This window comes from Phyllostomus hastatus, unplaced genomic scaffold, assembly GCF_019186645.2.
Source record: "Phyllostomus hastatus isolate PE091 unplaced genomic scaffold, TTU_PhHast_1.1 phas_scaffold_11, whole genome shotgun sequence".
NCBI lineage: Eukaryota > Metazoa > Chordata > Mammalia > Chiroptera > Phyllostomidae > Phyllostomus > Phyllostomus hastatus.
Genome location: NW_025334005.1, coordinates 2,162,764 through 2,189,247, shown reverse-complemented (window position 1 = coordinate 2,189,247; position 26,484 = coordinate 2,162,764). Strand labels below are relative to the sequence as shown.

The window sequence follows — 26,484 nt, the reverse complement described above, 5'->3', positions numbered from 1 at the left end:
TCCCTGCAGGTTGCCGGGCTCCGCACCTGTGCCCCGCCCCCGGCTCCGCCCCCAAAGGGTTTGCAGGGCTGGGACGAGGCGGGCCAAACCGGAGGAGACGGGAGGGGCGGGGCGACGTCTGCTTAGTGCCGGCTCTGCTGGCCGGGCTGGACGAGCGTCTGGCCCTTTAAGGGCCGCCCCCAAGGAGGTGCCAGGCCCTGGTGGCTCCCGTCTCTCCTTCCTGGTCCTGCAGGGCAGGGACTGTCCTGTGGCTGTGGGAGGGCTCTGTGCCCAGTGCTGGCCCGGGTGTCTCCCACCTGACCCCATGGCTCTGGTCACAGTGAGCCGCTCGCCCCCGGCCAGCGGCTACTCCACGCCTGTGGGGCCCCCGGTGAGTCGGACTTTGCCGAGGTGCTGCCCACGTAGTCGGCGACCAGCTGGGCCCGGGGGAGCGCGTCCCGCCTACGGGCAGCCGCCTCTCGAGGTGGGGGTTGGGGGCGGGGAGGGGGCTTGAGGCTCCCACGAACTTCAGCCAAGGCAAGACCCTGAGTGCTGAGCGCCAGAGCAACCAGTGGAGGCCCTGCCCCTTTCTGGTCCAGAGCTGTGCCAAACCCTAGCACCCCACCCACACTGATCCCCCTGCTGCCCTACCTCGACCTGGGTCCCGGCGCCCCCAGCGCCTCTGGGGGCGAGCAGACTGGGGCGAGAAGGGTATCTGACGCCTTTTCTGCTTCACTCCCCACAGGGGTGGGCGGGGGCGGCAATTCCTCCCACCCTGCACCCCCCAACTCTGCCCTGGGGGCCACTTTCCCAGCAGGACCAGGCCTCCAAGCGCAGGAGCAGACTCCAGCGAAGGTGAGCATCTCCCTGCAACCTCCATCCGGCCGGCCCCCAGGCCTGGCCCCTGCCCTCCTGGAGAGCTTGGCTGGAAGCCAGAGCCAACTGCCAGATACGTGGGGTGATGTTGCCACTGGGCATGGCCGGCAGCCCTGGCCTGGCTGCCTTTGCTTTCAGTTTTGCTCTGGTCAGTTGGGGTTCCTTCAGCTAGACCCTGTGGTCACAAGGCCAGTTGGTCACAAGCCAAAGGTCAGGATGGGGCCATGGGGCCAGAGGACTCCTGGGTCCCCGTGCAGTTCACAGCATCTTCTGAGTTAGGTAGGTGGCAAGGGAGAGGGAGCGACACGCAGTCCCCTCAGACGAGAGGAGGTGAACTGGGGTGCTCCAGAGCCTCCAGGGCAGTGTGGGGGCCCCATCACCTGGGCCCTAGTTGGAAAGGCACCTTCTCAGGCCTCCACACTCCATACTTGCTGACCCGATGCAGGTGGGGCCCGACACCTGTTTTAATGGGCCCCCTCCAGGGGGTTCGGGTGCACCCCTACGCCCTACGGGTTTCCTACAGTGGGCCCTGAGGGTTTCCCCGCCGCCCTGCCAGGCAGAGCTTTGCAGTGCTCCACGGGGCCGTCCTGGGACTGCAGGATGGAGGGGACGGTGGAGACGCAGCCCAGCCCAGCCCCGAGCCGGAGGAGGAGGAGGAGGAAGCCTGGGGTGAGGAGCAGCTCCACGGGGACCAGACAGACAATGGGCACGAGCCCCCGAGTCCCCAGAAGCAGGAGCAGAGTCAGCATCTTCATCTCATGGTGGAGCTGCTGAGACCGCAGGATGACATCCGCCTGGTGAGGGGCCCTCCAGAGACCTCAGAGCGGGGAGAGCGCCACCTCTGGGGTGGGGGGGAGGGGTCGGAACGGAGCCAGCGCGTGTGTGTGTCTTTGGGGAGCAGCGGTGCGAGGGAAGGGAGCACCTTTGAGAGTGAGGGGCTTACCCCGACCCTGGCGACCGTGCTGGAGTTGTTTTAACAGGGTGAGGGCCTGTCTTCAGGTCTCTGAAGGGCTGGGGAAGGACCGGGACGTTTGTTCTGCCTGAGCCCCGGGGGCCCAGTTAGGCCCAGGAACCGGGGTTGCACGGGGGGCGGGTTTCTGCGCAACCCCAGCAAGACCTTCCTGTTGCCCATAAACAGACTGGAGCTCAGAGGGCCTGCTGAGCGCCCCCCAGGAGCGGGTGTGCGGGAGGGGCCGAGTGCGCTGGGACTGGGGGGGGGGCGGGGGGAGTGGGAGGACCAGTCCCCAGCTGCCTGTGGGACACCTCACTGCAGCAGAATGGGGGAAAAGGAGGCACAGTCAGTCTTTGGTGAAGCAGAGTTAATCCCACAGAAACACTTTTACTGCGAGATTGTGTTCTTAGTGTTTCTTTGGTGAGAAGCATTTCTGGAATGACATGATGGTAAGGGCAAGTGAAAGGGTTATTTTAAGCCTCCTTCCTGGGCTGAAATAAAAAGTGGGCAGTCTTTATTAGGCCTCTTCCTTTTTTCCACACACGTACGCACACACACACCCTGGAAGAAAAATCTTCTAAGACGTTTTGTTGGGCCGTGAATCCAAAAGTTGGGAACCGCTGGAATGTAACCACGGACCTGGTATCTGGGAAGGAGGGGCTGGGCACGGAGGGAGCAGGCAGCCGGCCCGTTCCGGGCCCCGCGTGTGTCGGGTGGGGGTAGGGGCGCAGGGCCCTCTGCGCCGCCGTGACCCTGGGCTTCCCTCTCCCCACCTTCCCAGGCGGTCCAGCTGGAGGCGGCACGGCCTCCCCGGCTCCGCTACCTGCTGGTAGTTTCCACAAGAGAACGCGAGAGCCAGGATGAGATGGTCCTCCTGGGAGTGGACTTCCCTGACAGCAGGTGGGAGCAGGGAGCGGAAGGGGGGCGGCGAGGAAGTGAGGTGCTGGGGGATGACGGCTTCTCCTCCGTGTCCTGCCAGCTCCCCCAGCTGCACCCTGGGCCTGGTCTTGCCTCTCTGGAGTGACACGCAGGTGTACCTAGATGGAGATGGGTAAGAGGTGGTACCTGGAGCCAGGGGAAAGGAGAGAGGAGGGGCCCGAGGGCGTGAGGTGCGTGCTGGGGGTGGGGCGCTGGGGAGCTGCTGCAGAATGCCAGGCTGGGTGTCTGGGGCCTGGGCCTGCTCTCAGCTCTACCTCAGACTTGCTGTGTGATCTTGGGCAAGTCACTTAACTTCTCTGAGTTTCAGCCACCCCGTATCTGGCCAAAGGGCTTATTTGGGAGCTCAAAGGATGTGCACATATTCTGAGGGCCGGCCTCGTGGGGTGTCTAGAGGGTGGGCCTCTTGAGGGCTCTGTCCCAGGGCCCAGAGTGGGGTCCCACCCCTGCCTGGTCTCCCTCAGGGGCTTCAGTGTGACGTCTGGTGGGCAGAGCCGAATCTTCAAGCCGATCTCCATCCGGACCATGTGGTGAGCGCCGGGGCAGGCCAGCCTCGAGCCGGCCTCTCCTCAGAGGCGGTGGCAGGGTCTGGGTAGGAGCCACGGGGAGGGCGGCGCGGCCCAGCCTCTCCTCTGCCCCAGGGCCGCGCTCCAGGCACTGCACCAGGCGTGTGAGGCGGCTCTAGGCAGCGGTCTGGTGCCAGGGGGCAGTGCCCTCACCTGGGCCAGCCACTACCAGGACAGACTGAGCTCCGACCAGACCTGTCTCAACGAGTGGACGACCATGGCCGACCTGGAGTCTCTGAGGCCTCCCAGCACTGAGCCTGGCCGGTCAGTGGAGGGAGGGGAGGAAGAGGGGGTGCCGTGGCCGGGCAGGGAAGGGGCCCCTGGACTGACGAGCGTGGCTCCCAGGTCCTCGGAACAGGAGCAGATGGAGCAGGCGATCCGGGCTGAGCTGTGGAAGGTGCTGGACACCAGTGACCTGGAGAGCATCACCTCCAAAGAGGTAGGCGGGGGGCCAGGGCCGGGGCCCTCCAGCGGGGGGCCAGAGTCTTCCCGTCTGGGGAGCCCTCCCACCCAGCTTTCCTCCTGTGCGAGCCGGTGCCAGATGCTTGGCCTCAGCTCCCGGTCTCCATGGGACGGCTGCTGTCCTCGGAAGCCCTGGCAGGATGGGCGAGGCGTCGGGAACCTCTCGTCCCCTTCCTGTCTGCAGATCCGCCAGGCCCTGGAGCTCCGCCTGGGATGCCCTCTCCAGCAGTACCGCGACTTCATCGATAACCAGATGCTGCTGCTCATGGCCCAGCAGGACCGGGCCTCCCGCATCTTCCCCCACCTCTACCTGGTGAGCTGCAGGGCGAGGGGTGGGAGGTAAGGGCCACGCGGTCGGGGCGCAGGGAGACCGGCCCTCTCCCTGTCCACAGGGCTCGGAGTGGAATGCGGCGAATCTGGAGGAGCTGCAGAGAAACAGGTAGGGTCCTGAGCCCCCTCGGGGCTGCCCACCCTCTGTCATTCCCCATGCTTGGCCACCCCTCGAGGGGCCACCTGGTCAGAAGCCCCCAGGCTCCCTTCAGCAGCTGCCAACTCAGCCTCCAACTCCGGTCCTGGGGCCCTTCCTCCCCTGGGCGCGGACCTGGACCAGGCCGGAGCAGCCACCGTGCTGGCCTGCCGGCAGCTCCCTGGCCCGCCCCTCCCTCCCCACGCCGTGGAGGGCGGATGGAAGCTCCCCTCTCCGGGGACCCCTGGCCTCCCGCTCCCTGTCATGCGCTCCTGTCATTCGTCCACCGTCCACCGTGGGCTGCTGGGACACCCCGCTGCTGCAGACCCGCCCAGCCTCAGCTGCGCTCACGAGTTGTTCTCGGGCTGGCTTCCGAGACCAACGGCAGGCTCAGTGTTGCTGGCCAGCCTGGCAGCCGCCTGGACTAGCGGGAAAACGAGCCCGCCAGGTGAAGCGGTCGGCTCGGGGTCCGAGTCCCCTGCTCCCGCCAGCCCTGTGCCGCCCCCCACCAGACTCAGGACCAAGAACACACAGGTCGGCCGGTCCGCCGGCCAGTGGGCCGGGGGCACCTGCCACGTCAGCCTGGCCTCGCGCCCCCCGCTGCAGGGTCAGCCACATCCTGAACATGGCCCGGGAGATCGACAACTTCTACCCCGAGCGTTTCACCTACCACAACGTGCGCCTCTGGGACGAGGAGTCGGCCCAGCTGCTGCCTCACTGGAAGGAGACACACGGCTTTGTGGAGGCTGCAAGGTCAGGCTGTCCCCACCCCCACTGCCTACCCTGCCCTCCTCCTGGCTGCTCCGGCCCTCAGGATCTTTCCTTCCCTCTCCGTCTTGGGGATGCACCTGCTGCCGGCCCTGCCCCGCCCCCACACGGCAGGGGCCCTCCCAGAGAGGGGACAGGGATGGGGGAGCTGACCGTGGCCCGCGTCCACAGAGCACAGGGCACCCGAGTGCTAGTCCACTGCAAGATGGGCGTCAGCCGCTCGGCAGCCACGGTGGTGGCCTACGCCATGAAGCAGTACGGCTGGAGCCTGGAGCAGGCCCTGCGCCACGTGCAGGAGCTGCGGCCCATCGCCCGCCCCAACCCCGGCTTCCTGCGCCAGCTGCAGACCTACCAGGGCATCCTGACGGCCAGGTACAGAGTGGAGGGCAAGGGGGAGACCAGCGGTGGAGGTGGCCGCCGGGGGCGGCTACTGGGTCCCTCAGAGCTGACTCAGGGCCACCCTCCCACAGCCGCCAGAGCCACGTCTGGGAGCAGAAAGTGGGTGGGGCCTCCCCAGAGGAGTCCCTGGCCCCCGAGGTCTCCACACCGTCCCCACCTCCTCCGCCAGAACCAGGGGGCAGTGGGGAGGTGATGGCCGTGGGCCTGGAGGAGAGCCAGGCATCCGCAAGAGAAGAGCCTGGGCCGAGGCCCCGCATCAACCTCCGCGGGGTCATGAGGTCCATCAGCCTCCTGGAGCCCCCCCCAGAGCTGGAGAGTGCCTCCGAGGCTGATGACCTGCCAGAGGTGAGGCTGGGGCTGAGGAAGGATCCCAGGCTGGGCTGGGGGCGGGGGGTCCAACAGGAGGAGGGGGCCAGTGGCAGGAGGATGGAGAAAGACCAGGACTGGTGCTCAGCTTTCAGCGCTAAGCGAGGGCCGCCTGAGCAGGGGGACTGTGCCCTAGGCAGCTCCCGTCGGTCCCCTCAAGCAGCCGAGCAGACCTAGTGAGGGCAGGTGAGCGCTGCCCTCCATGGGAGCTGGAGGCAGTTGTGGGAGCGGGGGCACCCAGGGGACTCTCTGGGAGCCAGCCCTGGGCTGGAGGCTGCAGGCAGCTGTCAGCCCAACGGAAGGATTCGCTTGCTCCCTAAGGGACGGGGCTGCCCCGCCGTGCAAGAGCATCCTCCCCGGGCCAGGAGCTAGACCGCTGACCGCTGACCCTCGATGGGGGCTGATGCAACCATCTCGGCAGCCCCTCCCAAACCCGAGAGGCAACGCGTTAGGGGCAGGTGCAGAGGGGCTGTGGTGCCCACGCGCCCAGAATCCTGGCTGGCCTGGGGGACGGGGGCTCATCTCACGGAGGGAGGGGACGTTTGGGAGAGTCTCCCTGGAGGGGCCGGCACTGGGCGAGGAAGGACGGGGAAGGACGGGTGGTCAGTGGATGGGTGTGGGGGTCCCTAAAGGCAGGGTGTGCTCAGTCTGCGCCCAGCTCAGGGCCCGGCACCTGGGAGGTGCTTCACAGCGGGCTGCCCAAAGGCGGAGGGTGCAAGAGGGGGAGGCTCCCGGACCAGAAAGAAGCTGTAGGCGGGTGAGGGCTGCGCAGCAAGGGCAGGGGGGTTGGGAAGCTGGCTTCCCTCCGAGGGAAGTGTGACTCATGAGGAGCTCAGGTTTTTTGTATTCAGTCAACAAACACTCTGCACTTGCCCTTCTCCAGGCCCTGTGCTCCACGACTTCTCTTTCTTACACTTTCACCCTTCCAGGTTTTCTCTTCAAGCGAATCTTCAGAGAAAGACCCTCCTCAGCCCTTCCCTCAGCTCTCAAAGGCCGAGGGAGGCCCGCAGGCCCACAAGGGGTCTTGGCCTGCCCTGAAGTCTCACCAGTCTGTGGCTGCCCTCAACAGCGCCGCCCTGGTGGCCAGCCGGACCCGGGCCTTCCAGGAGCAGGGGCAGGGGCAGGGGCAGGAGGAGGCTGGCCATTCCTCCGCACCCAGGGTCCGGAAGGTGGTGAGGCAGGCCAGCGTGGATGGCAGTGGGGAGGAGGGCGAGGCCTGAGCCCTCGCGCACGCGCACCGCACGCCCACGCGCCCTTAGCCACAGACGGAGGTGCCTGAGCACAGCCCCCGGGCGAGCATCCTCACTCACTCCCATCAGCCTGTGCGCACGCCTCTCAGCTCTGCCCCAGGAGGTCGGACCCCGTCACTCCAGCCTCAGCTCCCACAGCCCGAAGTCTCCGACCCACGTCCACCCGTCCAAGGGCTCGAGACTTTCTCTGAAATCGGGGGTGCGGTAGAGACCGAAGGTGCTCACTCTGGGGGCGTTCTCGGCCGCTGCCCGAGACCCCTGCAGCCCCAGAGTGAGACAGTTTCCCAAGGCCCCTCGGGCTCCCTCCCTCCCCCACGCCTGTCCGCCTCACCGGGGGGCCTCCAGGCCGGAGAGCCAGGGGCCCCCCAAGGCCTAGGGTAGCCTCTGTCCTCAGCCCCCGGTCCTGGGAGGCTCCGAGGGACAGAGAGCTGGGCCCTCTCTGGGGTGGGCGGGTGGGCCTCCCGCACGTACCCCGCAGCCGGCCGGGGCTCTGCTGCTGCCCCTCCACGCCCACGCCCACCCCCACGTGACAAGGCCCTGGACACGGCGCACCAGGCCGGGAGAGCCTCCTTTTTGTCCTTCCTGGCCTCTGACCAGTTTTCATAGTCTTGACAGTCTCTGTCTTTGTACTCAGAAATAAAAAGACATTTTCATATTATTTTCAATTTTACGATAAAGCCACTACCTGTCAGTCCAGTTCTTCTGGGGTTGCAGGAGGAGTCTGGCTTCTCTACCCCTTCCGGGCTCCGCGCAGTTCGCAGGTGCCTTGAGACAGCCTGTTTGGGGTGGGGCGAGAGGGAGAGGGAAGGGGGGAGGACAGTGTCTCCCCTAATCTCAGAGGGCAGGGCCTGGGCAGATATTAGCCGCCCACGCCCCCTCGGGCGGGGCAGGGCGGGGCACAGGTCTACACTGGGCAGCAGGTGCTCGCTGGGCTGGTTGGGACAGCTGAAGGGAGTCACCTGGGAGGGAGTGGCGCCAGATGTTGTCACTGACTGAGACCTGCCGGTTTTAAGAACGAGCCTCTCACCTGCCCCCTGGGGCTCTGACCCTGGAGTTCCCAGGAGCAGCAGACGTGGGTTCTAACCCCGGCCGTCTGACTTCCAGGTGACTTCACCTTGAGTCTGTTTCTTTCTCTAAAACAAAGGGCTTAGACCAGAAAACCCCTGGGCGCCCCTCCCGCTTCGACATTACACGCTATTCTGCATGGATGGGATCGGGCCTCAGCGCGCTCTCCAAAGGATCATCACTTCTTTCTGCCTGTGGTGGGCATGCCTGTGGTCGGTCACAAGGGGGCGGGGGACAGAGAAGCTGGCTCTGATTCCCGACCGCCTCGGCTGGCCTGCCTGCCGCCCACAGCCGACCGGGACTCCCACCTAGACCGCCCTTCCAGGAGCCCCAGGCTGCCACCGGGGCTGGCGGGGTGACGGTGACAGGAGTCCCAGGCTGCCGCGGGGACAGGCGGGGGTGACAGTGACAGGAGCGGAGCCGAGGCAGGGTCCAGTTATGAACTCAGAGCTGGGGGGACCCCCAGCTTCTGTGGGGGACCCTTGAGAAGTAAGAGTTCAGCATGCGAGGGAACGAAAACTGGAAACTGCATCAGAAATGCAAACAATTAAGAACTATATGTATATACAAACTCACAAATTGCTAAAGGGGCAAAACATGGCTTTAAAAAAAAGATATAAAATGAAAATGTTTTCCTCAGATTCTGTTCCCCAATTCTTCACGGGCAACCATTGTTACCAACTTCTTGAGTCCCCCTAAAAACATTCTGTGCTTATGTCATCGAATATATTTGTGTATTCTTATTAAAAATATAAATCATGGACTTCCAGTCAAGATGGCAGTGTAGGCAGACATGGCTCACCTCTTCGCACAACCACATCAAAACAACAACTAAAATATTGCCCTGGTTGACGTGGCTCAGTGGATGGAGCACTGGCCTGCGAACCAAAAGGTCGCCGGTTTGATTCCCAGTCAGGGCACAGGCCTGGGTTGTGGGCCAGGTGCCCAGTAGCGGGTGTGTGAGAGAGAGGCAGCCACACATTGACGTTTCTCTCACTCTGCTCCCTCCCTTCCCCTTGTCTAAAAATAAATAAAATCTTTTTTAAAAGTTACAACTCAAATACAGAACTATCACTCAGAATCATCGGAAATTAGCTGAATGGAAGTCTGACAACTATGGAATTAAAGAAACCACATCCATCCGGACTGAGCCAGTGGGCTGGTGCCATATCAGACGCCATCCACCTGGCTAACACTGGCTCACCTGCCTTGAAGATCCCTAGAGGCTCTGCCCCACCTAAATTACTGGCCCACCCAAGCTGCTTTTCCATGTGAATGGCTGATCTTGGCTCATGCTTCACAACTTGCTAAATCCTATCAAACAAGCAACAGTTGGCCTCAGTGAGCCCTGGGCCGGCACTAGGAGCAGCCAGCTCACATTCACAGCTTAGCTTTGCCTGGGAAGCTTGAAGCCCAGTACAAGTAGCAGCTACTTCAGATTGCTTTATTGCTCTGGCAGGGTGCCCCAGGGAAAAACACAGGTGGAGGCTGACCTTGGCCTGCACCACCCGGGAAACCGCAGAGCGTGTGCACCCAGTGGACAGCTGCAGACCATGTCAAAGTACCACGACCCTGCCCCTACACAGCTGATCCTCCACAGAGGGCAGAGGTTGGTGGCCAGTGGTCACAGCCGGTCCTTGCAGCCGACTGGCCTGGGTAAATCCCTTCCATTGACCTGCCAACAACAGCCAAGTCTCAACTACAAGAGGAGAGTGTACTCAGCCCACATGGACGGTGTACCTTGAGTGCCCAGCTTGGGTGAGAGGGGAGGCTATGCCACTGGACCCTACGGGACTCCTACTGCATTAGGCCACACCACCAAGAGCAGCTCTACCTAATACACAGACCACAGAATCAAAGCAGCTCTATCTAATACACAGAAACAAACACAGCGAGGCTGCCAAAACGAGAAGACTAAGAAACATGGCCCAAATGAAAGAACAGATCAAAACTCTAGAAAAAGAGCTAAATGAAATGGAGATGAGCAATCTGTCAGATGCAGAGGTCAAAACACTGGTTATAAGGATGCTCAAGGAACTTAGTGAGGACCTTAACAATATAAAAAAGATCCAGGCAGAAATGAAGGATGCACTAATTGAAATAAAGAACAATTTACAGGGAAACAACAGTAGAGTGAATGAGGCTGAGAATCAAATCAATGATTTAGAACATAAGGAACCAAAAAGCAACCCATCAGAACAAGAAGAAAAAAGAATAAAAAGAAAAATGAAGCCCTGGCTGACGTAGTTCAGTGGATTGAGCACGGGCTGCGAACCAAAGCATCGCAGGTTCGATTCCCAGTCAGAACACATGCCTGGGTTGCAGGCCATGGCCCCCAGCAACCGCACATTGATGTTTCTCTCTCTCTCTCTCTTTCTCCCTCCCTTCCCTCTCTAAAAATAAATAAATAAAATCTTAAAAAAATGAGGATAGTATAAGCAGCCTTTGGGACAACTTTAAGAGGTCCAACAAGCACATTATAGGGGTGCCAGAAGGGGAAGGAAAAGAACAAGAAATTGGAAATCTATTTGAAAAAATAGAGAAAGAAAACTTCCCTAATTTGTGGAAGGAAATAGACATGCAAGTCCAGGAAGCACAGAGTCCCAAACAAGATGGATGCAAAGAGGCCCCAAGACACAATGAAAATGCCAAAGGTTAAAGATAAGCAGAGAATCTTAAAAGCCACAAGAAAAAAGAAGTTATTTACCTACAGGGGAGTTCCCATAAGATTGTCAGCTGATTTCTCAAAAGAAACTTTGCAGGGACTGGCAATAAATATTCAAAGTCATGAAAAGGGACTGGCAATAAATATTCAAAGTCATGAAAAGCAGGAACCTACAACCAAGATTGCTCCACCCAGCAAAGCTATCATTTAGAGTTGAAGGGCTGATAAACACCTTCCCAGACAAGAAAAAACTAAAGGACTTCATCATTGCCAAGCCATTATGATATGAAATGTTAAAGGGATATATTTAAGAAAAAGATCAGCCCTGGCTGGCGTAGCTCAGTGGACTGAGTGCAGGCTGTGAATCAAAGCGTTGCAGGTTCGATTCCCAGTCAGGGCACATGCCTGGGTTGCAGGCCACGGCCCCCAGCAACCACACATTGATGTTTCTCTCTCTCTCTCTTTCTCCCTCCCTTCCCTCTCTAAAAATAAATAAATAAAATCTCAAAAAAGAAAAACTAAAAAGTTATTTAAAAAAGATCAAAATTATGAACAATAAAATGACAAAAAATTACATGTCTATTAACAATTGATGCTAAAAAACAGCCCTGGCTGGTGTGGCTCAGTGGATTGAGCGTGGGCCTGTGAACCAAAGTGATTCCCAGTCAGGGCACATGTCTGGGCTGCAGGCCAGGTCCCCTGTGGGGGGCACACGAGAGGCAAGCACACACTGATATTTCTTTCCCTCTCTTTTCCCCTCCCTGTCTCTCTAAAGATAAATAAATAAAATCTATTTAAAAAAAAAACTAGGCAATCAAGAACAGAGACAAAATTATGGCTACAGAGAACATTTTGATGGTTACCAGGTGAGAGGGGGTGGGGAAGAATGGGTGAAGAGGTGAGGGAATTAAGAAGTACAAATAGGCTGTTACAGAACAGCCGTGGGGATGTAAAGTACAGTGTAGGAAATGGAGCAGCCAAAGAACTTAAGTGCATGACCCATGGACATGAACAATGGTGGGGGGGTTGCCTGAGGGAGTGGGGGCTGCTGGGTGGAGGGGGGCAAAGGGGGGAAAAACCAAGACAATTGTAATAGCATAATCAATAAAATATAATTAAAAATAAGTTATAACATCAACATATTATTCTGCACTTTGAAAACATTTTAATATCACAGTTGCACACCAGTACAAAAAGCTCTGCCTTTTAATTTTTTTTAATAAAAAGCATCTCTTCTAACAGAAGGAGCTGTTGCTCTGCCTTATTTTCAAAAATAGTCACACGTTTTATTTTATTGAGTCCAGCATTTACTTAAGTGGCCATCTACTCATGAACATTTAGGTTGTTGATGGAATGGTTTTCTCCCCTCTCCAGGTGAGCGCCCTTATACAAACTTTCGTGTGTACACATGGCCACTATCTGTAGGATATACCTATTTCTAGAGCTGCTGAAGCAAAGGCTCTGTGCATTTTTCATTTTGAAAGGCATTGCCTAACTTCCTCCCAAGAAGTTGCACCAATATACAGCGATTGGGAACGGTTGTTTCTGTCCATAGAGGACCCACCAGCCTACATATCAAAGTCATCTCTTTTGAACCTTACAACACCCCCAGGGAGATAGGGCAGGCGTTACGATGACCAGTTTCAGAGATAAGGAAACGGAGGCCCAGAGAAGTAACCGTGTCTCTGGCCGACCCCTGCATCAGATCCTAGGTGTCTAGGTCTCAGTCCAGAGATCTGACTCGGGAGTGCAGAGGGCGGCTGCGAGCAGTCAAGACCCTGAGTCCGCAGGTGTGCCCAAGGCAGGCCCCGGGTCCGGAAGCATTGGGAGCTCCCGGGAGGAAGTGGGGGGAGGGCCTGGGTGACCCCTGCTCACGCAGCCCCCATTCAACTCCCACCTGATACAGGAGCCTCTCGGGAGCGGGAGTGGTCGCCCAGTGCCCCCTTAACACTTGTGCGACGAGAAGCTCGCGCCCCTCGGGCGGTCGCTCCCACCGCCTCCCTACGTGGGGCTCGGCTCAGCCAGGGCTGGGAAGGGACCAGAGCCCGGGGCGGCCCCTCGTCCGGACAAGTTTTCGAAAGACGAAAATGAACGCGCCTAAGAGACCGCGCCCCCGTCTCTGCCCCCGGCATCCCAAACACCGCAGAGCCACGGCTGCCAAGAGAAACTACTTTTCGGGCCTCCGCGGCCTCTCCTACGCCGGCGGCGCCGGGGAGCCGGCGAACCCAGCGACTGCGAACCGACCGCGACGCTTGGGCGCCATCTTGCGTCAGTTCCTCTCCCCGCCGAGTGACAGCCCGGAAACCACATTTCCCAGAGTGCCTAGCGCGGCCGCGCAGGCGCCTAGAGCCTCCTCGGGTTTCCATGGGAACCTCGCCCTTCAGGGTCCCGGCAGTTTGACCGTGGGGCGCCAAGCTGTCGCTTCCCCTCAGGTGCCCTGGCGCTAGGACAGGCTCAGCAGCCAGTTAAGGGGGAAAAGTAGGGGACTTGAGGGGAGGAGGCCAGACGGCCTCGCCTCCCGGGACCGGCGCTCCCAAATTCTCCTCAGCGTCCCGGCGTCCGCGCGCTCCTGGGGCCTCCGCGCTCCGAGGCGCAGGGGCCTGGCTGGGCGAAGTCAGGTCGGTCTCCGGCCCGCGCAGCCCCGCCCGCTCCGCGCCGGCGCCCAGTCACCCCCGGCCGAGGGCCTGCGCGCCGCCGCCGACAGGTACTCCCCGGGCGCGGGCCGGGCGCGGCAGGTGGACGTGCAGGTAGCGCCCGGGGCGGGGTCCGGCTCTGTCTCTGCAGGATCCGGGACTCGGGGCTCAGCCTGCGGGGCGGCAGGTCTCCGTCCTGGAAAACGGGGCCTGGGCTGGAATTCTAGTGCACGCTTTGATTCCGTTGCACAGCGGCTCAGTGTGGCCGAGGGGACAAGCCCCTCCTCTGTCGCTCTGAGCCCAAGGTTCCTTCTCTCTAAAGAAAGGAGGTTGCAGCCGCTGACCCCTGAGGCCTCTTCTAGCCGACGCGGCAGCGTCGTCCCTCACTGCGCGCCACGTTCAAGGAGAAGGGGAGCTGGGCGGGTTGGGCTAGAGCCTCAGCTCAGGGTCTAATCAGAGGAACGTGGGCGTGTGACTTTGGGCAAAGTGATTATATCTCTTGAGCCTCCCCTTCCTCATTTGCAAAACGGGGGGCAATAATAGGACCACCTCAGGTTTTGGAACACTAAAGGAGACGATTCATATGTAAGTTTAGCCAGAGGACTGTACCTAGTAAGCAGCGTCCCAAGTGCAGTCATCATTTCTGATACTTAAAAAAAATGGTCCTTAGCCACTAGGAGACATTTTCCTAAATTTTGGAGCCATTTCTTTTTATGCTGGGCAAGTCCAGTTTTCTAGGCAGGGTGGTTTTGTAGGCCGAAGGTGATGGGGAGGCCTGTGTCTACCTACCCAGGACTGGATGCCCCTGGCTGGTGTGTCTCCTCCCGCCCGCTGTAGCCGCACCCAGGGAGGGTGCCAGGCCCCACACCACCAGTGCGGGAGATGTTGTGCTTTCCCGTCCTTGACATTCACAGAGGATGTCAGCACTTACGTATTGTGATGCAGAAACAGCTGAACGCGGAACGATAGTCTCTATGACCTGATTTATATACGGCTGGATACACACAGTTGAAAGAAATCTGTGAGAATCCTGTGCTACTGGCCGGAGCTCAAGCTTTGTGTTAGTTGGGGAAATCCTAACAAGGAGTTTGAAATTAGTCAATAAAATGTGTGTGTGTTTTTTTTTAAATCTGGGAACTACCAGTAGCTCCACAAACAAGCCTTCACGCAGCCCACAGGCATCCTCATGTGGACGTCTGAGTATTTTTGAGCTCCTCTTATGTCCCTGGTACTGTGCAGGGTACTCTCAGGGACACAAAGATGCATAAGACAATCTCTGTGCTAAGACACATAGAGTCTAGTAGAGGCGACCCACTATGCATCCAAACACATGTAATACAAGTACGTCTCCGAATGTGTCATGAGGCAGGTGCAAGTAATTGTGCGGTGAGCATTCAGAGGCAGGACAGAGCCCTGCTCAGTGGCTATATAATGAGAGCGTCAAGGAGGAGACAGCATTTGAGTCAGGCCTTGAAGGATGCAGAAAATGTAGATGTGCCAAGAAGCAGGGAAAAGATATTCTGGGCACCCTCCCCACAGCCCGAGACCCAGCGGAGAAATGTCTGTAGCACCCACTCCACGGTGAGCTCCTAAAAGGCAGGGACTGGGTTTGGGGCAGTATTTCATTCCAGCTCAGTGCATGGGTGGCACACAGTAAATATCAGTGCAGAGGCAGGAGTCACGAATTTCCTGCAGAGAGGAACTGTGTATTACCCCGGGGCATTTCTGTTAGGCTCACATGCCCCTGACAGCCACCCTTCTCAGGGAGGAATGTGAACAGACAGAGGGTTATGGGGTAAGGGCCATACTGTTGGCATATGCAGCGCAGTACCAGCCAACTGGGAGCAGAGTGAACAAGGTCTTGTGAACGAGTAGGTGGGTTTGTGAGCCTTTTTTCCTGGAAATGAGCTGCAGAACACAAGGGGAGGAAATTGTGGCACAGGGCCGCAAAGCAGTTTTGACAGCCAGTGACGGATGTTTCTTTGGCTTTTGCGGCATTTGTGTCTTTTCTTGGCCTTTCTTCTTCTGTGGCTCACTCCTCCCCAGAGACGGTTTCTGCAGTCTGTGACCCGCCTGGAGGGGGAGACTGTGTTCACCGTGCCAACAGGTCGCCAAGACCTGCTGCAAAGGAATCAAGTCGTCTCTAGCGGGACCATCTTCAGGCTGACTTCTGGGCCCTGGCCTTCGTCTGGCCCTGCCTAGGGCTGAGCCTGTGCCAGGAGCCAGCACTGAAACAGGCCACTCAGATCAGCTGTCCAGTGACCTGGGGGGTGGAGAAGTACCTGGGGCCCTGGGGTGGAGATGTCACTTGAGGAGGACAAAGCAGAAAGATTGAAAGGAGAATATCTTGAGGACAGGGAAAACCCTCCCAAGTCCTATTTAGACTTCTCTCCTATGTAGGCTCACAGAGGTTACAGGGTTTTCAGAACGAGGAATCTGGGGAGAGGTTAAGCGGGTACAACCAACCAAAGAAGGGCCAGGGGTGCGACTGACTGCCAGTTTCGTCTCTAGGCGTGGGATGATGCAGGACTCCTGGGAACCCTGAAAGCTCTCTATCCTGGTGCTGCAACCCAAGGTGAGCTGTCCCGCCGTCTTCCCGGCAGTGCCAGTCTGTGCTCTCCTCCCGGAGCTGCCCTTCCTCTTCGTCTGGCCTCTCCAGTTCACGCCCACTCTGCTGGCTGCGGTAAGTGCCCGCCAGGTGTGTCAGGATCCCCTGGAGCTAGGTGCCACGTGCAGCCTTGGTAACTCTGGAGAAGAGGTTACCGCAGCTGAGTGCCCACCGTGGAGGCCTGCTTCCGGCCGCTTTGGAAGCATGATGACCCTTTACAACTTACAACAGCCAGAGAGTCTTGTGTTACAGCTTCTGCTTTTCCATGTGAGGGGTCTGAGTTCTCAGGCTGTAAGTCAAAGAGCATTGAGACCAGTGATTTTTCCATTGCTTCAGTTGTCCCTGAAGGGGTGCACTGCCTATTGGAGAGACCACAGCCCTAGACTAACCTGAAGTTAGACCAAGGTTCCCCTTCCTTCCCTTTTCAGCCAGGATTTCCTGTCCATTTTCCTCAGTTCTCCAGCCCAGCCCAGCTTTTCTCTGTCAGAAGACATATTTTAAAAAATTTTATTTTAATCATTGGTTCAAGTACAGATTTTCCTGCCTTTCACTCCCATTCCAGCCCACCCACCTAACCCTCCCCACTTCCCTCCCATTACCACCCTCCCCTTAGTTTTTGTCCCTGTGTCCTTTAAATTTGCTCCTGTAAACCCTTCCCATTCTCCCCTGAAATTCCCTCTTCTCTCCCCTCTGGTCACTGTCAGCCTGTCCCCTATTTAAGTGTCTTTGGTTATATTTTGCTTGTTTCTTTGTTTTGTTGTTTAGGTTCCTGTTAAAGGTGAGGTCATATGGTATTTGTCTGTCACTGCCTGGCTTATTGCACTTAGCTTAATGCTTTCCAGCTCCATCCACGCTGTTGCAAAGGGTAGGAGCTCCTTCTTTCTTTCTGCTGCATAGAATTCCATTGTGTAAATGTACCATAGTTTTTTGATCCATTCATTTACTGATGGGCACTTAGGTTGCTTCCAGCACTTAGCTATTGTAAATTGTGCTGGTATGAACATTGGGGTGCAAAGGTTCTTTTGTATTGGTGTTTTAGTGTTCTTAAGATAGAGTCCCAGCAGTGGAATTGCTGGGTCAAAAGGCAGATTCATTTTTAGTTTTCTGAGGAAGTTCCACACTGTTTTCCATAGTGGTTGTACCAGTCTGCAGTCCCACCAACAGTGCACTAGGGTCCCCTTTTCTGCACAACCTCTCCAACACTTGCTGTTTGTTGCTTTGTTTATGATGGCCATTCTGTCAGAAGACATTTGACTAGAATCTCTCACTGTCCGGCACTTGCTGGACTGGTGTGTTGCCATGGCAGCAGGCCCCATCAGCGAGCGGGTGCTCCCCCTTGCTCTGCCAGGTTTGTCCACTCCCAGGCAGTCACTCTGGGTAGCTGGGACACTTTAGGGGATTCTGTATCTGGGCTGGAGGACCAAGAATGCAAAAGCTATCTTCCCACTGGGTAGGGAGGCAAGTTGGCAAAGTTTGCCCAGTGGGATTCCCTGGCCTGGGCAGTGATGCCACACCCCCGCCCCATTGACACCCCTGGCAGCAGCTGAGTGAGCCTCAGAGGTGAAGGTGGGGAGGTGGGTGTGGCAGAGACGGGCATGCAGGGCAAGCCCAGACTAAAGCAAGGCCCCACATGCTGGCCTAACTGGAGCTAGATGTGACTGTGGGGGTGGGCAGTAGGCTGCGTGAGGGGGGACGCTCCTGAAGGCCGGGGCGAGGAGACAGCGCTGATCGTGATTTCCGCGCATCATCCTGACGTGGCCTGAGGGGGCTTGCGGCCGGGCAGGTGTGTCTCCCCAGGCAGCACACACTGCTGCGCACTCCTCCCGCGGTCCGGCAGGCAGACCCCCATCCGGTGAAGGCCTCAGAAGACCTTCTCCACAGCCTCCACTTGCACAGCCGGCGCGGCTAGATGCCTCCTGCAGCCCTGTCCACAGCCTGGTCATCTCAGGGTCCCAGACGCTCCCGTGCCAGGCTGTGCTCTGCCTCATCACAGTGTCTGCACTTCTGCCGGCCCTGAGCTCTTGTTTTCTACACGGAAATGGGAGACTGGAAGAGGGAGGCAGAGTGCCGTGACAGGGTGAGTGGTCTGGGGCAACAGATGGAGTTATTCTGGTGTCAGTGGGGTGCCTGAGCTGACAGGCAGGGATCCCCACCCCAGGACCGCTGGCCGTCCCATGTGCAGGGTGGGGCCGGTGAGAGCGTGGCCAGATGCTCTCCCCGCTGCCCGATCTGCTGCAGGCAGTCCCTGCTGCCCTACCCACCATCCTGCTGCCGCCTCCGCCTCAGCCCCGCTCTTTTATCAGTTTCCCCCTCTCTCCGCCCTGGCCTGCCCGCAGATGAGCTTCTTAGGAGTGCTCATCTTGGCCTGCATGCTACAGGACTGCTGCTCCTGGGCAGATACCTCTGATTCCTCTCTTACAGAGGAAAAAGGACTCAGATAAGAGAGGAGGTTATGGCAAGAAGACAGAACTACGTGCAGGCGAAGTGAAAAGGAACCAGACTGATGGGACAGTACTGAAGGACGGGAGGTACCAGTTAGCTCTAAGGGCCTGCTGATCCCTGGGATGGGTGGTGGGGCCAGGTGAGGCTGGTCTGACGGAGAAGCTGCCCTTGGAAAGAGTGCTATTTCTAACTGGGCCCCTGTGTGACAGGCGGGGGGCCTGTCAAGGGTCCATTTGACAGGAAGGCTGGGATAAAACTAAACCCATTCTTCTTCCTTACAATTCATTTTTCTGAGTCTGACCCTCCTGTCGACTCTCCCAGTTCCTCTGTTCTTCTGCACCCAGGTGTAAGCCTCAGGGTGATAATTCTCATTTAATCAAGGACCAAATTCTGCCGGTCCCTCACAAAAACAGTTGCCTTTTATTCCTGCTTTCTCTGCCTGGCCCAAGTCCCTGCTCCCATGCCCCCAAGCTGCTCACATCCTTCAGTCTGTCTCCAGAACATCACGACTAGAGTCATCTTCGTGGATATTTCAGCATTTCGCATGTTTATTGCCTTCTGTGGGGCTCCCGTTGCCTGCCAAGTGCAGTGCAGACGCTGTGCTCTCGCTCGGGGACTTTCCCAGCCTGGCGCCAGCTGGCCTCTCTGGCTGTGTCGCGCAGAGTGTCCTTGTACGCACCTTTCACTCACATCAAACCAGACTGCTGACTGTTCCTTGAAAACGTTCCCCCCCGCCTCGCCTTTTTGCTCATACTGTCCTCTCGATCAGCAGGGAGGGGGTGGGGGGGCTCCCTCTGACGTTTATTTATTCCTTTAAAAATTTTGTTGAGTGCTTTCTTTTTATTTTGAAAAATTTCAGAGCTACAAAAGTTGAAAGCATAGCACAATGAATACATATGTACTCTACATATAGAATCACCAGTTGTTAGTCTTTCGCCACATTTCTCTGTTTTCTTTTTTCTGGGCCCATTGGAAATAAGATGTAGGCATTAAGACACTCCACCCCTAAATATTTTGGCCCATTTCTCTTAATAAAGACATTGACCTATGTAACCACAATAGACTTTCTTTGAAAAATTGTGGTAAAATACACATAACATAAAATTTACTATTTTAACCATTTCAAGTGTATAATTGTGGCATTGAATACATTCAGTGTTGTGCAACCATCACCCCTGTCTATTTCCAGAACTTTTTCATCACCATAAATAGAAACTCCATCAATTAGATGTCCCATTCTCCCGATAACCACCGTTCTACTTTCTGTCTGTACTGTTTTGTCTATTCTAGGATCTTTTTTTTTAAATTTTTTTAAAGATTTTATTTACTTATTTTTAGAGAGGGGAAGGGAGGGAGATAGAGAGAGAGAGAGAGAGAGAGAAACATCAACGTGCGGTTGCTGGGGGTCATGGCCTGCAACCCAGGCATGTACCCTGGCTGGGAATCGAACCTGGGACACTTTGGTTCGCAGCCTGCGCTCAATCCACTGAGCTACGCCAGCCAGGGCTTTAGGATCTTTATATAAGTGGAATCATACAAAATTTGTCTTTTTGTTTCTGGCTTATTTCACTTAGCATAACGTCTTCAAGGTTCATCCATGTTCATATATGTAGTGTGTGTCAAAATTTCATTCTTTTTAAGGCTAAATAATATTCCAGTGTGGGTGTACATGACATTGACATTGTGTTTAGCCATTTGTCTGTTGATGGACCACTTGGGTTGTTCCCACCTTTGCTATTGTGAGTGATGCTGCTGTGAACGCGGGTATAGAAGCCTGTGCGTGAGTGCCTGCTTCCCCTTCTCTGCGTACGCACCTAGAAGTGGAACGGCTGGATCGTACGAGTCTATGTTTAACTTTCTGAGGCACCACCAAACTATTTTCCATAGCAACTGAGAAATTTCACAGTGATGCAATATTATTATCTAGACTACAAACCATAATTACATTTCTCCAAATATCCCTAAATTTTCCATTACAGCTTCTTAAAAAAATTTGATTCAGGATCCAGTCCGGGATCACAGGCTGTATTTGGTGGTTATGTCTCTCCGTTCTTCTTTGATCTGGAGCAGTCCTGCCTTTTTGTTTTCCATGACCCTGACGTGTTTGAAGAACCCAAGCTAGTTGTGTTGTAAAACATATCTCCATTTGGATTTGTTTGAATGTTTCCTCACAATTAGATTTAGGTTAAATCTTTTGTAAGAATATTACATTACAGCCCTGGCTGGTGTGGCTTAGTGGATTGAGCACCAGCGCCTGCGAACCAAAGGGTCGCTGGTTCAATTCCCAGTCAGGGTACATGCCTGAGTTGCAGACTAGATCCCCGGTTGGGGGGGTGTGAGAGGCATCCATTTGATGTTTCCCTCCCTCTCTTTCTCTTTCCCTTTTCCTCTCTCTAAAAACAAATTAATAAAATCTTTAAAAAAAGATTATTATGTTACACAAGTGACACATGCTTTCTGTTGTATTACTTCAGTCATTTAATACTGCTTTGTCCCATCATTGCTGATATTGCCCTTGCGTACATGTTTAAGGTGGCATCTGCTAGATCTCTCCACTGTCAGGAAACCCTTGTCCCTTTACAGGCGTGAGTAATCTGCTGGCTGATGAACTGAGACCTCGTGAACCTGCTGTCTTCAACAGCCTGTCAGGTGTTAGTTTTGGCATCAAATAATGACCTTTGCCTAAATTACTTATGTCATTCTTTCTATATTTAGCATGCATTTGATACAATAAGCTATTATCTTTAGTAAAGAATTTTCCCTTGTTCCTTTTTCAGTATCACTGTAGATTAATGTATTCTTTTTGTTAATTCAGTGTGTTATACGCCATTACCATCATTATTGTTTCAGATGCTCAGATTTCCTTACGTTTGTCCAGTGAGAACTCCTTCCAGCTGGCCCCGAGTCCTTCTTCATGTCCCTATTAGTCTTTGAGCACTTTGTCGTACGACGTAATGTTCCAGCTGCACCTAGGATTTCCCTGTCTTAAGTATGGAGTCAGCCATTTGTCCAAAGGCCTCTAGTTTCTTTCACGTGGGGAAAGGACATTTAGAAACTGAGGTCCAGGTTCTAGGTTTACTTGTCGCTACTAGGGTTGTGTTGCTTCTAGGCTTTGTCAGTGGGCAGAGAATGAATTTGTTTAAATCATTAGATTCTAGGACTCTGCTTTTTGACCAGGTCGAGCCTTCCCATCATAAACAGCTATAATACTGGGAGATGTGTATGGGTCAGCTGTTATAAGGCTCTGAACAGTGAGCAGAACTCTGAGCACTGAGAGAAGGAGAACACTCGGGGCGAGCCCCTGGTTTTTGCCTGGGGACAGCGTGCCGACCACAGCACAGAGGTGGAGCCCGTGCAGAGCACAGCAGCTCTCCTGAGCGGATCAGACGGAGATCAGAGTTTGGGGCTGCTGAAGCAGCTCACTCCAGGGCAGGGTGTCGAGGGGTGGCAGCTGTGTAGAGGGCAGAGAGCCCAGAAGTCCGTAAGCGGGTTCTCTGTGGGCCCTTAGCTGAAAGTCGGGCTGCGTGCACGTAGGGTGAGACTCTGTAAGACCCGGCAGAGAGCTGCTGCTGTGGGTTTGGGAGTGGGATGGAGATGCTGGAGACTGCGCAGTGCTGGGGTGGTCTGAGTTCTGCCCTAGCCGGGGTGGAAATACTTCACTGATACTCTGGGCGTGGGGCTGAGAGACCAGAAAGGCTGTGAGCTAGAGCAGGGGTTGGCAGACTGTAGCCTGACCAGATCTTGCCCATGGTGGCCTCCTATTTGCTTACGTATTGTCAATGGCTGATTTCACACTGCAGTGGCAGAGCTGAGGGGTTGTGCAAGTGAATCTTTGGTGTAAATTTCTAAAAGTGGGGTTGCTGGGCCAAAGGGTAGATGCTATGTCTTAACAGTATGACCAGATTCTGCCCCTGCCCCCGAGGGGCTCCTGTGTATTTCCCCAAGTCTCGACAACATATACCGTCCAATGTTTTCAGCCTTTGCCAATCGTCCTGAGAGCGAAGGGTAGACTGAGCACTTGTCTAGACCGGGGACCCAAGCTGTTTGTTCTTCGTACTGTTCATTCTAACATGTCGTCCATATGCACTTGATAAAGTAATAAAGGAATGAACTGGTTGGACTTACACTGGACTCTTGTGAACCCTGCTGCCATGACAAGTTAACTCTTGTCGCCGTGTGCGGCAGTGCCAAGTGCGTGGCAGAGACCCTGTAAAAGAGGGGTCGGGCCTTCCAGAGAGCCGCTCCGGACCTTCCCGCTGCCGGGACCCCCGTGGGGACAGGTGGAAGACGCTGCTGTCCCGGTGGGATGCAGTGCAGTGAGAGCAGCGTCGTGAGCCCAGGGACGGAAGTGCAGGGACAAAGCCACTGCCATACCTGACACAGAATCCTTTTTACCCTAGTGGAATCGTTTCTGTTATTGTTAATATTTGTGGAATATATTAAGATGCACATGGTAAGACTTTTTTCTTACTGATTGATCAATTAAATAGGCAGGCAATATAGTTACATAGTTCAAAATTCACACTTTTTGGAAATCCCTTTCCCCCACTTAAGTCTGTGTTTTAGAGATCATCTTGCCTACACCAGTACAGAAAGAGCTTCCTCGAACTTTTTCACAGTACAGCACCCGTTGTGCGCTACTTACTGGTTCCTGATTGACAGACACTTAGGCTGTTTCTAGTCTTCGCTATTGCAAACAGTGCTGTAGTAGAGAATCTCGTGTGTGTTATTTTACACATACGAGTATACGAATAGGATAAATTCCTAGATACGGACTGAAAGGTGTACCTGCATTTTGAAAAACGATGCCAGACTGGTGTTCTTGCAGTCGTGTTAGTGTACGCCTCATCACCGCGGGACTGGAGTAGCGGGAGCCTGAGCAGCCGTGGTTCAGGAAGCCTGTCACGAGGCGGGCAGGGTGGCCCCGTGCTCTCGGGGTACGATGACCATGTCCACTCCGCATGTGAGAGGCCCTCGGATGAGCACTCAGCTGACCGGCCCGGGGTGGGGGGTGCTCAGGCTTCGCAACGGGAAATGAAAAGGAGCCTGCCTGCTTCTGAAGCTGACTGCGTTGATGCCCTCCCTGCTGAGAAGATTCTAGGAAGAGATGGCTTCTGCTACCAAGGCCAAACAACCCCCAGGACAACTGACTTAGATGGAGACCAAATTTCACTCAGGTTTAGGACTGGCCTTCACAACTGGTACCTCAATGGTCCTCACAGGTTGGGCAAGACCAACAGACCAAACAGTGGGTATGAGTGAAGTGGGAAGGTTCTGTTAGCCTACTAACAGCGGAGTGCTTGCCCCGTGCAGGCACACGCAGACGTGGATAAAATGCTCTCCAGCAGTGGAGACGATGAAATGCGTTGTTGTGGCAATGCGATGTGCGATAATAAAATATAAACAGGTTACCACAGGGAGCAGAAGATGAATCCTTGCCTCTTCCAGGGAGGACGGCACAGAGAGAAACGGCATGAAATCAAGGATGGGACTTGCAGGACTGGGAGCCACCAGAACCTCCAGGTGAGGTGAGGGAGGCATCCACCCCAGAGGAGGTTTCTAGGAAATGTCTTTGCCTTCAAGAAACAAAGGACCAAAGGAGGACTCAAGAAGGACTCAGGACTCAACACATGGTCCAACATCACCTGTCCACCCTGTGGAAACCCCTGCTTGTCTTTGAACACTCAGCTAAAGGGCCATCTTCAGGAAGTCTGAGTTCCCTTCCTTTGTTTACTTGAGTTTCTTGGTAAATTAGCTCCTCTAAGCCTTCACACTACTAGTGAGTGTGTGTGGGTTTGAGGGTGAGTAAATGTTGCCACACCTGAGTCAATAAAGAATGAATCAGTATGGCCCTCATTGATGGGTGTGGCCCTGGTAGTTAGTTACTACGACAGCTGGGGATGCCAGAGAGAACTACAAAATGGAGACAGAATTAGGGGACAGAAACTCGATCCTGTGGCGTTTCCATCCCCTCCTAATGATATATATATTTTTGACATCTCGCTAGCGTCACACCACCCACTAGCACTGGTGAGGTTCTCAGGAACCTCCTGGACACCGCTGTCCCTCGCCTCTCCTGCCGCTCTGACAACCCCCCTCTCAGCCGCAGGTCTCCCACCCAAGGCCGTTTTTGGTCCTGACTTTGCACCCTCTCCCTGTCCCTCTCCCCTCTCTCGGAGAGCTCATCCACGCTCATGGGCTCCAGTGTCAGTTCTAAGCGGGTGATTTCCCTTTACCCCCTGGACACCCCATTCTCTCCTGACCTCGCTGCTAGACTTGACCTCTAGATTTCCATGGCCAAGTAGATGTTTCCATCTGGGTATCCTGTCGGCCTCTCAAACTAAACATGCCTGAAATTGAGCCTCCCAGTTTCCATTTCTCTGCCCATGGCATCAGGATTCTCTCACCCACCCAGGCTCAAAACCTGAGTCATGTTCGACGCCTCCTCCCCATTCTTCCTTTCCCAAACGCAAGTCTTGCCAACTTTCTTTGCACATCTCTTTAGCGTTTTGTCCTTTCCATTCTGTCTGCTAGTCCAGGACCCCGGACCCGTGTCTTGAATACTTAATGGCTTCCCACTTGGTCTTCCTACCTGCACTTTCTTCCCCCTTAGTCTCTCATACCTGGTCGGAAACATTCTCTAGAATGATTATTTTTTTTTTATCTTCTCTCTCTCTTGCTCAAAAACCTTCAAGAGTTCTCATCACCATAGATAAGTCCAAACTCCTCAGGCCCAAGACCCCGTGTCTGACCCCAGCCCGTCTCACCGTCTGTTACTGTTGTGTTTTACTGATAAAACACAACAGTAACGCCTCGTGACATGAGTGGGGCTCTGGAGACTGACCCCGGGATCATCTTATTCTCGACACTTAAATGCTGCGTAACCCTGGGCAAGTTCTCAACCCCTCTGTGTCTGAATTTCTTCTTTAAAATCACTGTATAAAAATGTTATAATCATTTCTAGGGTTGCTGTGAGGATTGAAGGCATTTAGAACAGTGCCGGATGCATAAGCACTGAAATGCTAGTTTTTATTGTGCTGATTTTCGTGTAGCCTGTGCCGCAGGCTGCACACCTCTCCCCGGGGCACACACACCCTAGCTGCCTTTGCTCAGCCTGCTCCCTCCGTCTAGAATGCTCTTCTCTGCTGGCTAACTCTTACTCACCCTTCAGGGGCCGCTTATCACCCAGTTCCTTCCGGTAAACAGTTGGAGGGGGCTTTCTGCCACATTGCTCAGCCTGGGCTGGGCGGTGGTGAACATGTCAGGGTATGTGAAGCCAGCCATAGGCCACACGTGGCGAATCTTCGTGGCGGCTTCGTTTTACTTGATAAGTAAGTTCATTCATTTTTATGTCCACGTGTATCATGGAGTAGAATGCAAAATTAACCGAAGGTTTCTAAGATCAAACACAAAACCACTAAGAATATTCAGAGAGGAGGTGTCTTGGGCCACCCCCCCAGCTCTAGTGGGTAGTCTGCGTTCATCCTGCCGCCAGCAGGTCTGACGAGCAGGGACGTGCTGAGTGGAAGGAGCTGGGTGCGGACGAGGTCGGGCGGAAGCGGTGCCAGTGTGGCCGAGGTGGCAGTGCTCGCACTCAAGGCCTCTGCTGCGGGGGTCCCTTTAACAGGTGGTGCTCTCGAGAGAACTTGGGTCTGCACCGCTCCTGGCTGCCCCAAGGTAGCACTCACACTGCGTTGTTTTTCACCTTTCTACGTGAGTAGGTCTGATCTCCCCAGCACCTTCCTAAGTACCTGCAGCACAGGTGTGGGTGGGAGTGCGGGTGCGGGGTAATAGAATGGGAAGACAGGCCTGGGTGTGAATTGGGCCCTGGGTTTTACTGGCGAGCAAGTCACTTTTCCTCTCAGCCTCAGTTTCCTCGTGGTGAAACGTGAGTGATACTTACCTAATGAGATTGTCCTGAGGAGTCAGCTAGATAAAGCACAGGCAGCGTTCAGCGCAGCAGATGGCATGGGCGGCATTCAGTAAACCTCAGGTCTGTTCTAGTCGTACCTGGCTCTCAGCAATGTCTGATTCTCGAATGTTCCCCTCCC

The 26,484-nt window shown here is 55.5% G+C and overlaps 1 protein-coding gene across 2 annotated transcripts; it reads left to right on the top strand.

Annotated features, from left to right (window-relative positions):
* Nucleotides 1-176: 176 nt before the first annotated feature.
* On the top strand, nucleotides 177-7,697 carry SSH3 (slingshot protein phosphatase 3). 2 transcript variants are annotated; one of them, XM_045855401.1, is made up of 14 exons: nucleotides 177-370; nucleotides 797-834; nucleotides 1,412-1,652; nucleotides 2,589-2,707; nucleotides 2,787-2,858; nucleotides 3,208-3,273; nucleotides 3,385-3,573; nucleotides 3,655-3,748; nucleotides 3,956-4,084; nucleotides 4,164-4,210; nucleotides 4,844-4,990; nucleotides 5,177-5,377; nucleotides 5,476-5,749; nucleotides 6,700-7,697. In XM_045855401.1, exons 1-14 carry the CDS (start codon nucleotides 305-307, stop codon nucleotides 6,988-6,990), a joined length of 1,974 nt encoding a protein of 657 aa, XP_045711357.1. In that variant the 5' UTR covers nucleotides 177-304; the 3' UTR covers nucleotides 6,991-7,697. The 2 variants fall into 2 exon arrangements, with proteins under 2 accessions (XP_045711357.1, XP_045711356.1); XM_045855400.1 differs by having other exon boundaries at nucleotides 794-834.
* Nucleotides 7,698-26,484: the final 18,787 nt, after the last annotated feature.

What these genes read in the sequence shown, in the direction of transcription:
- SSH3 (XM_045855400.1), top strand. Translation starts at nt 305, where the DNA reads ATGGCTCTGGTCACAGTGAGCCGCTCGCCCCCGGCCAGCGGCTACTCC. An exon ending in CGCAGGATGACATCCGCCTG is followed by an intron (nt 1,653 to 2,588) that starts GTGAGGGGCCCT and finishes CCACCTTCCCAG; the next exon opens with GCGGTCCAGCTGGAGGCGGC. An exon ending in GTGTACCTAGATGGAGATGG is followed by an intron (nt 2,859 to 3,207) that starts GTAAGAGGTGGT and finishes GGTCTCCCTCAG; the next exon opens with GGGCTTCAGTGTGACGTCTG.